General features: G+C 41.0%; 1 protein-coding gene across 1 annotated transcript in view; it reads right to left on the reverse strand.

The window, feature by feature from the left end:
- Positions 1–12,903, reverse strand: part of RYR2 (ryanodine receptor 2) — a 908,577-nt gene that overhangs the window by 305,079 nt on the left and 590,595 nt on the right. The window contains 2 exon segments of the mRNA XM_030194683.1: positions 2,251–2,571; positions 10,047–10,177. Coding sequence (XP_030050543.1) covers positions 2,251–2,571; positions 10,047–10,177 — 452 coding nt within the window.

The raw sequence follows: 12,903 nt of genomic DNA on the forward strand, positions 1-12,903 counted from the left end.
GGGTGAGCGCCTACATAGATGCCCTGCTGTGAAGTCAGACATCTCTGCAGAGACTTAAGAACATAAGAGTAGCCAAACTGGGTCTAACCAATGGTCCATCTAGCCTAGTATCCTGTTTCCAACAGTGGCCAAACCACATCACAAGTACCTTGCAGAAACCCAAATCGTGGCAACATTCTGTGCTACAAATCCCAGGGCAAGCAGTTGCTTCCCCATGTCTGTCTCAATAGCAGACTATGGACTTTTCCTCCAGGAACTTGTCCAAACCTTTTTAAAGCCCAGATATGCTAACCGCTGTTACCATATCCTCTGGCAAAGAGTTCCAGAGCTTAACTATTTGTTGAGTGAAATTTGCTTTCCTCCTATTTGTTTTAAAAGTATTTCCATGTAACTTCCTTGAATGTCCCCTAGTCTTTCTACTTTCGGAATGAGTAAAAAAATCGATGTACTTCTACTCGTTCTACATCACTCAGGATTTTGTAGACCTCAATCATGTCTCCCCTCATCCATCTCTTTTCCAAGCTGAAGAGCCCTAACCTCTAGCCTTTTTTCATACGAGAGGAGTTCCATCCCCTTTATCATTTTGGTCGCTCATCTTTGAACCTTTTCTAATTCTGCTATATCTTTTTTGAGATACAGCAACCAGAACTGAATGTAATTCTCAAGGTGAAGTCGCACCATGGAGTGATACAGAGGCATTATAGTATTTTCGGTCGTATTCACCATCCCTTTCCTAATAATTTCTAGCATCTTGTTTGCATTTTTGGCCACCACCACACACTGAGCAGAAGATTTCAGTAATTATCTACGACACCTAGATCTTTTTCTTGAGTGCTGACCCCCCAAGGTGGAACTTAGCATCAGGTAACTATGATCTGGATTATTTTTCCCCTCTGCTTTTGGCTCTGATGCTTTTGCATTGTTAGCCACCCTCTACACGTCCATTTCTGTGGATCCTGGAGATGCCTTCATCTTCCTGCAATGCTCTCTACCTGTGTGAGCTCCAGCTACATTGTCTGTCTGTGTGGGTTCCAGTTACACCATTGTCTGTTGCCTGTATGGGTTCCTGAGAAGCTTGCCGCTTCTGTGTATAAGTGGGTTCCTGTTACACTATTGCCCATTACCTCTGTGAAACTAGCCATTTGCTTCGCTATGGGACTATGTCCCTGGGTAGCCACTTGTGCCAGTCTGTGAGTCTGTGGTCTTGTTTCCAGATATACTCTGAGCACACCTGTCTTCTAGTCATCCAACAAACCCGGTGATGTCATCCAACAAACCCAGAAATGGATAAGTTATCCCAGAGCTCCGAGGAAAAGCCTTAGAGAGAGAGAGACTCCCTCTGAGCATGCATAGGTAGGACACTATCAGGCTTATTTTCCAAAGAGAAGGATGACCATATTTCGACACAAATCGGAAGATGGGCGTCCTTCTCCCAGGGTCACCCAAATCGGCATAATCAAAAGCCGATTTTGGGTGTCCCCAACTACTTTCCGTCGCAGGGATGACCAAAGTTCCCGGGGGGGGGGGGGGGTGTCGGAGGCATCAGACGAAAAAGGTAATGAGGTGCTGGAGAGAGAAACTGAGATGGAATTAGAAAAAAAAACAATGAGATACACATGAGGATCCCTAAATGGCAAAAATATGGAAACCAAGCATTGAGCACAACATATCAAGACAATAGTGAACTGACTTTTACACTTTTTATGAATGTATGAAGGTGAAGACAAACTGCATAAACTGCAGTCACAATATGAAGCAAAGATATTGTGGGTAAACTTATCCATATATCTTTATGTGGTCACACTCCCAATGATCATTACCTTTAATATGTTTTACAGTCAATGGCATATTTAAATTCACCATAGAAAAAGTGAACACAACCAAAGGATTCCTAATGTATTTAAATGTGTAGATGCAACACCATTTTAATTCATTCTACCTGTGATCCGTAGCAATAGGAAAATAAGACATTTAGGGCTACGTGTCCTCTTTGGTGTTCAAAAGAAAGCTTTTTATATAGCTGTAAGTTCTTGAACAAATAAAGGACTCCATACATGACATCCCTATCATGTTTTTATGATTCAAAAATTCCATTGTAATTTTTTTTGCAGTTATCATTTACTACACTTTCCCAAATGGTAAATATATACTGTGATTGTTTTTGTTTTCACATTTTTTTTATAGTTCTCACATAATCATCTTTGGAAAGTCTGAAAAAAATAAACAAACAAAAAAGAAATGTAAGCATACCTGCTAATCGTTTCATCCATGCACCTTCATCAATGCCCAGATTGTTATATATAATTTTCAATATGTTGCCAAGCAAGGTGTTCATGTATTCTGAGGTAAGAGCTGTACAACACATCTCTGCCTTATCAAGATTATTTTCTGGCCCATGCTCCCACCAATGTGACATGTAGCTACACAGCATGGGCAGTATCACCTCCATCACATGTGGCATTTGTGTATAGCGAATACCAGACTCTGCTAATTCCACAATTTCTTTCATTAGCTTCTCCAAGGATGGATTGTTTGGACAAACTTCTTCTACGCTGGCTGGTAAATTCAGAGCTATGGTGAGAAAACAGTAAGATCTGTAACTGTTCTGACTGTATAAATAGAGTCAGCTGAAAATTGAGGAAAGGTATAAAAACCGTGAAGTATACATGCTATAGACCACCAGGTAAAGATGGGGAAGTTTAGTGCTTGGCATTGTGACCTCCTGAGTAATCTCCACTGCAATTCAATTCCAAAGATAACATAATAAATAGAAATAAATCAAAACAGAGAAAATAATGTAAGATGATACCTTTTTTTATTGGACTAACTTAATACATCTTTTGATTAACTTTCGAAGATAACCCTTCTTCAGATCGGGAAAAAAATCATCCAAAGAAGAAGGGTTACTTTTGAAAACTAATCAAAAGATACATTTAGTCCAATAAAAAAGTATCAATGTTCTTTTCTATGTTTTGATTTAATTCTATTTATTACCTTTAAAAGTGGACTAACATGGCTACCACCCCATCTTACTCAAAGATAACATATGAAACCTCATTTTTACCAATATACAGAATCTGGTGATAGGGATAGCTGGGAATGCAATAGGGTATGGATCTTGCCCGGGGGTTGGGGGGGGGGTCTTGCCATGTCAGGGGAGGTCAGCAGGGGTATGGATCTTTCTAGGGGGTAGGGGAGGGATTGAAGGAACAAAGGCACCTTTTGAATATAATGCAGGTCCCGGTCAATATTCAGCTGGTGCCCATGTAACTGGGATAATGCTGGAGGTAGCTAATAAAAAAATACTCACATCTGCTGGCTAAATATGTACCCCAAAATGTTGAGCCTTGGAATTTTGTTAGATTTGCAATTATCTCTACAGGCTCTTGTAATAAGATTAATACAATCCTACTTCTATTGACTACGTTTGTTAAGATAAAATTGATGTTACCAAAAAGGGCTTTCAGATAATGGTTCAGAGTATAGTTTTGTTTAACAGATTATGATTATTAGCTGAATGGTATATCCTTTGAGGACCATTTATAATTCCTTGTATTGCTTGGTGTAATTTGTTTTTTTATTTATGATTTTTTTAATATATTGCTGTTCAATGAGATTTCTTATTAGATTTTTGTTTTTAATTTTATTTTATCTGTTATTCTGTCGAGGTCCCGGGGGAGGGGGGAGAGGTGATTGGAATCTGGTGAGACTTGAAATGGTGGTAGGATTCAGAGAGGGATCTGGTTGTGTTTGGGGGGGGGGGAGGGGAGGGGACTCAGGAGCAAAGGGAGCATGTGTGTGAGAGGTAGGACACCACTGACAGCTATGCAGCTGGTATTCAGTGCTGGCATCTGCACAGCTAAATGACCAAAGTTTATTTTTATGTGCTCCTATTTGGTCACACTGCTATGTAGGTGCCAGCACTGAATATTGCCAGCATTTGCATAGCTCCCTGCTTCTCCCTGACTCCACCTCTGGAATGTCCTTCTCCTGCTCACTTGTCAGATGGCTGGTCAGAGCCACTATTCAGTGGACTGCTCAATTAAGTGTTGTTGAGTATTGGTGGCCAGCTTGCTAAGCATGATTTAAGCAGGCAGCAGCCTCTTCTGCTTGCCTAAATTCCTTTGAATATTGAGGCATATATATGCTAGGCAGTTTTAGAAAAGGCCATTTCTTTCCTTTATCTAGATTGTCAGCAAGTATTTGATCAAGTTTATCAAGAGCTGCTCCTCAGGAAATTAAAAAGTCACGGGATAGGAGGTAATTTCCTTTTGTGAATTTGAAATTGCTATCTACCGTTGGTGTTATCCCCAGAAATTAAATACTGGGTCATGTCCAGGCTCCAGCACTGAGGGACCCTTTTACTAAAACTAAGTGCACTGTAAATGCTAAGGTATAAAATGGGTTTCTTAGCATTTAGAGCACACTAAGCTTTAGTAAAAGGGCCACTGAGTTTTGGGGTATATGGGGCCAACAAAAACACGAATACATTTCTTTATCTAGAAATAGAAAACATAGCTGGTTAAGTATCACACTTAACCGGCTATAGTGAATCGTATAAAGATAGGACTGACTTTTATGTGGTCCTATTTATGCAGTTACCTTAGCCAGTTACATGCTAAATCTACCACCCTCACTGAAAAGGTGGTAGATACCTGGAATACCCTCCCACGAGAGGCAGTAGAGATGAAAACGGTAATGGAATTTATAAATGTGTGGGATAAACACAAAGAAATCCTGTTTAGAAGGAATGGATCCAAAGTGATTAGGTGGTAACATCGGTAATTGGGAAGCAAAGTCAGTGCTGGGCAGACTTCTATGGTCTATGCCCTGATCGCGGCTGGACAGATTTAGCTTCAGAAGTTGGAGAACAAGGCCAGTGCTGGGCAGACTTCTATGGTCTGTGCCCTGATCATGGCTGAATAAATTTGGATGGGTTGGAGTGGAGTTTTTCAAGGGCTTCGATGACAACTTCAGAAGTTTTAGAACAAGGTCAGTGCCGGGTAGACTTCCCTGGTCTATGCCCTGAAAATGGCATGGGCAAATCAAGCTCAAGTATACATATGAAGCATCACATCATACCTTACGTAATGAATTTATCTTGTTGGGCAGACTGGATGGACCGTACAGGTCGTTATCTGCCATCATCTACTATCTTACTATGAATATCAGCACTTAAGTAGCCAAGTGCTGACTCTGACCCTGGAATGCCCCCAAAATAGCCGGTTTCGTGTTGGGCGCTAACCAGACATTTTCAGTGGCATTATCCTGTTGTGCCTCTGAATAAGCCTGGCCATTTAAATAATTTTAAATATTGGGCCCTAAATGGAGAGCAGACCCACTGAAGGGATGTTGACTACACTTTGACTGTGTGTGCAGTTTTGGTTTCCAAACCTCAAAAATGGTATACGGTGCTGAGAAAAAGTTTGTAAGATTGTAAATCATTGGGATGGGCCATATTTTAATATAATTTATATATAACATATGATCAAATTTTAATCTACACCTTTGATAATGGAGAAAGATAACCCTATTGAATAAATTACTCAGACAAAAAGAATATATTTGGATTATTTTTTCAACAAAAAGTTTCAACAATAAGATTTTCCGGTTTGTCATTGGGGTATGTGAACCCTTATTATTAAGTGAATGGTGGCACCTTTCTGAACAGAAAAAAATTCAAGTAAACATTTCCTGTAACTGTTGATCAGTCTCTCATATTGCCCAAGAGGAAATCTGGCCCATTCTTCCAAACTGATGTTTCAACTCTATAACATTTAAGGGCTTCTTTGCATGAACAGCTTGCTTCAGGTCATGCCATAAAATTTCAATAGTTTTTTGATCAGGACTATGACTTGGTCAATTCCAAAACACAAAACCACTTCAGCCATTCTATAATGGATTTACTTGAATTAATAATTCCTGTCTTGCTGTAGGATACATTCTTGACTCAGCTTCTGCCCACATACAGATTGCATTCGTAGTGCACTAGCCCCCTGACATGCCAGGACACCAACTGGGAACCCTAGGGGGCACTGCAGTGGACTAATTGATGCACTAACTGACCGGAAAAAGCCCTTCCCTTACCGATCTCTTAATGATTCGGGAAGGAACGGGCATGCATGAAGGAAATCGCATGCAAATGAGCTGCTCGCTGTTAGCGCACACGATTTCCTTCCTAAGGAGGGGAAGCCAGTGCAGAGCAGCCAAGCGTTATGCATGGCTGCTCTGCACACGCCAAAGACGGCTTCATACACACAGATAAGCTGTGTGTATAATAGCCATCTACAACCGTAAAAAAACACAAGTCCAGGTGAAAATGTCCAAGTGCTCGTCAGGGCATCCAAATGTTAGACACCTTCGCTGTGCCTCCATCCCTGTGATGGGCAGTTGAGGATGTCAAAAATGCAGATGTTTCTGTGCAAAGGACATCCATACCTTTGCTATGCCTCTGACACCCCCTTTATTTATTTATTTGGATTTTGGATCACAAGTATCAGCAGTAGGATATGAACTGGCCACCTCTGGATTGCAAGACCAGTGTTCTAACCACTAGGCCACTCCTCCACTCCACTCCCTTGAAATTTGGCCGTCCCTGTGGGGGGGGGGGGCATTTCAGGACATCCAAAATGTTTGAAAGAAGGACGTCCATGCCTTCGCTATGCCTCTGCTGACACACACACACCTCCCCCCCCCCCCCCAGGGAACTGCATACTGCTGCGATGGACCTGAGTATGATATTTGAGGCTGGCAAAAAACGTTTTTAAAGTTGTTTTTTTCAGGGTGGGAGGGGGTTAGTCACCACTGGGGGAGTCAGGGGAGGTCATCCCCTATTCCCTACGGTGGTCATCTGGTCAGTTCGGGCAACTTTTTGAGGCTTGGTTGTAAAAAAAAAATGGACCAAGTAAAGTCGGCCAAGTGCTCGTCAGAGACGCCCTTCTTTTTTCCGTTATGGCTCGAGGACACCAATCTGTTAGGCACGCCTCAGTCACGCCTTCACTACGCCTCCGACACAACCCCCGGGAACTTTGGTCATCCCCATGACGGGAAGCAGTTGGGGATGCCCAAAATCGGCTTTCAGATATGCCGATTTGGACGACCCCGAGAGAAGGACGCCCATCTCCCGATTTGTGTCAAAAGATGGGCGCCCTTCTCTTTCGAAAATAAGCCTGATAGTGTACTATGATTCCATTGTCTCTACTCAGGCCTAGAGTGATGGGTCAAGCTTTCTAATGAGTTCCAATTTAGCAATGTCACACTGGTGTGTTCCTTTGCAGTTCCTTTATAGGAGTATAATGACCTTAAGGTCACACAGAATGTCCTGGAATGTTGAAATGTTCTCCTACTGGTTTTTGAATGCTGCCATTTCTCATATCAGATTTGTGTCCATTTATTGTTTTTCCTATGGGATAACCTGTTTGTCCTATATAGACAGAAGAGATATATCTATTACATTGGAGGAAGAGCAGGTAAATGAGCTCCAAATATTGTAGTTGATGTTGCAGTGTTACCTGGGTGAATGCAGGGATAAAGCTGGCATCTGGGTTCCTGACAGGGTCTAATACCTTGCAAAACCTTGTACTTTTCTTTATTATTGTAGGGTGGCCAATGTAATGCCGATTTTTAAAAAAAGGTTCCAGGGGAGATCCGGGGAAAATGGTAGAGGCCATTATCAAAAACAAAATTACAGAGCACATCCAAGTACATGGATTACTGAGACCAAGTCAGCACGGCTTTTGTGTGGGGAAATCTTGCCTGACCAATTTACTTCAATTCTTTGAAGGAGTAAACAAACATGTGGACAAAGGGGAGCCGGTTGATATTGTGTATCTGGATTTTCAAAAGGCGTTTGATAAAGTACCTCATGAAAGGCTACAGAGAAAATTGGAGGGTCATGGGATAGGAGGAAATGTCCTATTGTGGATTAAAAACTGGTTGAAGGATAGGAAACAGAGAGTGGGGTTAAATGGGCAGTATTCACAATGGAGAAGGGTAGTTAGTGGGGTTCCTCAGGGGTCTGTGCTAGGACTGCTGCTTTTTAATATATTTATAAATGATTTAGAGATGGGAGTAACTAGCGAGGTAATTAAATTTGCTGATGACACAAAGTTATTCAAAGTCGTTAACTCGCGACAGGATTGTGAAAAATTACAGAAGGACCTTACAAGACTGGGAGACTGGGCAGCTAAATGGCAGATGACGTTTAATGTGAGCAAGTGCAAAGTGATGCATGTGGGAAAAAAGAACCCGAATTATAGCTACGTCATACAAGGTTCTATGTTAGGAGTTAATACGGACCAAGAAAGGGATCTGGGTGTCGTCATCAATAATACACTGAAACCTTCTGCTCAGTGTGCTGCTGCGGCTAGGAAAGCAAATAGAATGTTGGGTATTATTAGGAAAGGTATGGAAAACAGATGTGAGGATGTTATAATGCCATTATATCGCTCTATGGTGCGACCGCACCTTGAGTATTGTGTTCAATTCTGGTCGCCGCATCTCAAGAAAGATATAGTAGAATTGGAAAAGGTGCAGCGAAGGGCGACTAAAATGATAGCTGGGACGGGACGATTTCCCTATGAAGAAAGACTAAGGAGGCTAGGGCTTTTCAGCTTGGAGAAGAGACACTGAGGGGAGGCATGATAGAGGTATATAAAATAATGAGTGGAGTGGAATAGGTGGATGTGAAGCGTCTGTTCACGCTTTCCAAAAATACTAGGACTAGGGGGCATGCAATGAAACTACAGTGTAGTAAATTTAAAACAAATCGGAGAAAATGTTTCTTCACCCAACGCATAATTAAAATCTAGAATTCGTTGCCGGAGAACGTGGTGAAGGCAGTTAGCTTAGCAGAGTTTAAAAAGGGGTTAGACGGTTTCCTAAAAGGAGAAGTCCATAAACCACTACTAAATGGACTTGGGAAAATCCACAATTCCAGGAATAACATGTATAGAATGTTTGTACGTTTGGGAAGCTTGCCAGGTGCCCTTGGCCTGGATTGGCCGCTGTCATGGACAGGATGCTGGGCTCGATGGACCCTTGGTCTTTTCCCAGAGTGGCATTACTTATGTACTTATATGTGGGGTTCACAAACATTTTCTCAGCACTGTAGTACAATTATAAAATGTGTACATGAAAGATAAAGGGAATGGGATTGCTACTTTATTAAAAAAAGGCTAAAGAGGTTGGGGCACTTCAACTTTCAGAAGAGACCACTGAGAAGGTATGTGATAGAGGTTTATAAAATCATGAGTGGTGTGGAATAAGTTGATATGGAATTGTTATTTATTTTTTAAAATAGTATTAGGACAAAAGGACATTTGATGGAACTGGTATATTTCAGACACATTTTAAGAAAACATTTCTTTTTCAGTCAACATACAATTCAACTGTGGAATCTATTGCCCAAGAGTGTGGTCTATACTTGTATAATGGAGTCTGAAAAGGGTTTGCCAAGTTTCTGGAGAACAAATCCATTAAAAATTATTAGTCAGGTAGACTTCAGGAATCACAACTGGAAACAGATCTCCCCTTTTGAATCTTCCAGATACCTTTAAGGAGGACATATTGACAACAATCAGAGACAGAATATAGGGTTCAATGGTCTGACCCAGCATGGCACGTGTCATGCTCTTGAAACTATTTTTCTCCTAATGCAAGTATATAATAGTTCAAAGGTGTACTCAGTGCCACAGCATGCAAGAAAATAATCTGAAGCAAGTCACATTTCACAGATTTTAGTACTTCTTATGCAAAAATCACTAAACAAAGTTGCAGATGATGAAAGAAAAATTGTTTCTACAGTGGGAATAAATTGAAAAAAAATGATAGCACTGGATTAGATTTTGATAAGCTTTTAGCTAAGGGCACAAAACCATGGAAAACCTTTAGAAGATATATCATATTTAGAAAAGCTGATGTGCTCCAAATAAGCAAGGGAACTAGGAAAAGGTAAAATTCCATTTTAAGTTTTTTCTTTCAGAACATATGTACATTTTAAAACAGAGGGAATCAGAGAAGGGGAGAAAGAGGAATTATTGTAATACCTTCTCTCTCACTTGCTGATTTCGTATTGTAGATTGAATGAGAATTATATTTGTCCAGGTGAGTTTCCAAGAAAGCCACAGGGAAAGCACTTGCAAAAGCAGCCAAACATTCCCCCAGTGCAGCACGATGTCTGTGAATGGAAGAAATAGCACTATTATTTTATACCCATTGTTTGATCAAATGCACAGTAGGTCATTTCATCATGGCCAATGCCAAGGCAAATTATCGATTTAGACACAAAGAATGATATTGTAGAAAGAATGCTCAAATTAGAATTGAGACATCCAGGTCAGGAAGTCTCAAGTTCCACTAGTATTTTAAAACAGGATCTGCCAATTTAAACCCTGCCATACTTTTGGCAGAGGTATAAATCAAGTCATACAGCATATCCACCAGAAAACAGAAAATCCAAACCCATATCAAACCAATCTGCCACCAAACCTCCTCAGGTTCCTCCATAAGTATAGGTCTCAGTTTCTTAGATAGAAGCTGTGAACCAGAAGCCAAATAAGAAATGAGTAAACTGGGGTCACTCATCTGCATTGAACTCCTCTTTAAACAATAGACACAGTTCTTTTTTTCTTAATTCTCCTCTGGAATAAATTAAATTTAACCTCAACCTATCTGACAAAACAGAAAGCATAAAATATCTCACCTACCAACTGCTGAAGACAGAGAACATACTGGCTGTTGCTAGGTGGCACAATATACTTTATAGAAGTGATATTATAATTCAGTAGCTCTCAGTCTCCACCTGCTGGCAAGAGAGGATACTCAGGGTGTCTGGACTGGTCTGAAGGGACAATAAGAAACTCTATTCTAAATGGCAGTGCAACCATATAATTTTAAATGGATTTTAAATATGTTCAAAATTATATGCATTTTCAGCAGGATAAAATGTGTAAATGCTCCAGTCAATATTCAGCCCATGGAGGTCAGTGCTTTTAAAACTCTGACTGCCATGGGCAGAATTAATCCTGGATATTCAATGCCAGGCCATGTCCAGGCCCCAGCATTGGATATCCAAGTTTAATTTGGCAGGTGCTAGCTGCTGGGTCTCATTTGGGTCCCAGTCGATATTCAGCCAAAACCTAGGTAAGACACTTATGGGGGTCCTGGCTGAATATTGGCCAAGACCCACAAAGTTACCTGGCCACATCTCAACCTCCCACCCCCACCCCACAGAACATTAAGAAACTCCCCCTTCTCCTTCTCACCCCCTCAGAACATAAAGAAACCCCCTTTCAATCTCTCTCTCTCCCTTTCACCTCCCTGGAACATCAAGAACCTCCCCCCTCCAAGGGACCCCCCCAGGCCTACCTGGGGGGATGGTTTCTGGGGGTTGGAGGAGGGAAGGGGTATTGGCACACTTCAGGCTGGTACCCAGGTGTTATGCAGGTGCTGGTTGATATTAAGTGCCAGCACCCACAAAGCTGAAATCTGAAGCTTTGGAAAATTCAATACACAGTATAAATTTAAGACTGATAAATTTTCCTAAATCTTTAATCATTGCTCCTAAGTATATTAACAAAATAGCAATACTCTTCTTTTTCCTCCAGTTTAATATCTTATCTCTAAGAAACACCATGGAAGAACTTATTCATATCAGGCAGTGAATTATTAGAGATTTCTTCCGATTGAAATAATCGATCATTTTTAGATGTCCTTTCGAAAAAGTCTTAAGACCTGTTTATTTACTAAATATCTATCTACTAAATCTGATTATTAATTGTATATTGATTAGATAATATTTCTTATTGTTTGTAATTACTTTAAATTTAATTATGCATTGTTCATATTGCAAAATGCTTCGGACCTATAAGGGAATTTAGTGGTATAGAAAAAATCTGATTAGATTAGATTTTTATAACCTATTACTATAATTTATTATCTTCCCCTCGCTAAGAAGAAGCCTGAGCAGGCTTTCTAGAGGGCAACTAATGGATTGCTGGAGAAATCAGTTACAGAGGACTTAACAACAGGAAATTTTGTTAGTTCAAATGGCTTTGGTATCATACTGGGAATGGTAGCGTTATCTATTTTTTTTTTATTTGTTGCATTTGTATCCCACATTTTCCCACCTCTTTGCAGGCTCAATGTGGCTTACAATACATCATGAATAATGAGAACACATAAGAAAGTATACAATTTTTAGATACCAGAAGTTGTCTTTTTTTAAGTTCTCTGTTAGGATGTTCCTGGATGTTATTTATTTATTTGATAATTTTTTATATCACCATCTAGCTTATTTTCAAAAGGGAAGGACGCCCACCTTCCGACACAAGTCGGGAGATGGATGTCCTTCTCCCGAGGTCGGCCAAATTGGCATAATCGAAAGCCGATTTTTTTTGCGTCCTCAACTGCTTTCCGTCGCAGGGATGACCAAAGTTCACGGGGGGGGGGGGGGGGCAATGTACCGAAGGTGGGACAGGGGAGTAGTTAAGAGATGGGAGTCCTCGGCCGATAATGGAAAAAAGAAGGGTGTCCTTCCCGAGCATTTGGTCGACTTTACTTGGTCCTTTTTTTTTCACGACCAAGCCTCAAAAAGGTGCCTGAACTGACCAGATGACCACCGGAGGGAATCGGAGATGACCTCCCCTTACTCCCCCAGTGGTCACCAATCCCCTCCCACCCTAAAAAAAAATTAAAAAACATTTTTTCCAGCCTCTATGCTAGCCTCATATGTCATACCCAGCTCCACCACAGCAGTATGCAGGTCCCTGGAGCAGTTTTGAGTGGGTGCAATGCACTTCAGGCACGCAGACCCAGGCCCATCTCCCTCCACCTGTTACACTTGTGGTGGTAAATGTGAGCCCTCCAAAACCCACCCGAAACCCACTGTACCCACATGTAGGT

The sequence above is a fragment of the Microcaecilia unicolor genome, chromosome 3 (genome assembly GCF_901765095.1).
Source record: "Microcaecilia unicolor chromosome 3, aMicUni1.1, whole genome shotgun sequence".
In the NCBI taxonomy this organism is placed as follows: domain Eukaryota; kingdom Metazoa; phylum Chordata; class Amphibia; order Gymnophiona; family Siphonopidae; genus Microcaecilia; species Microcaecilia unicolor.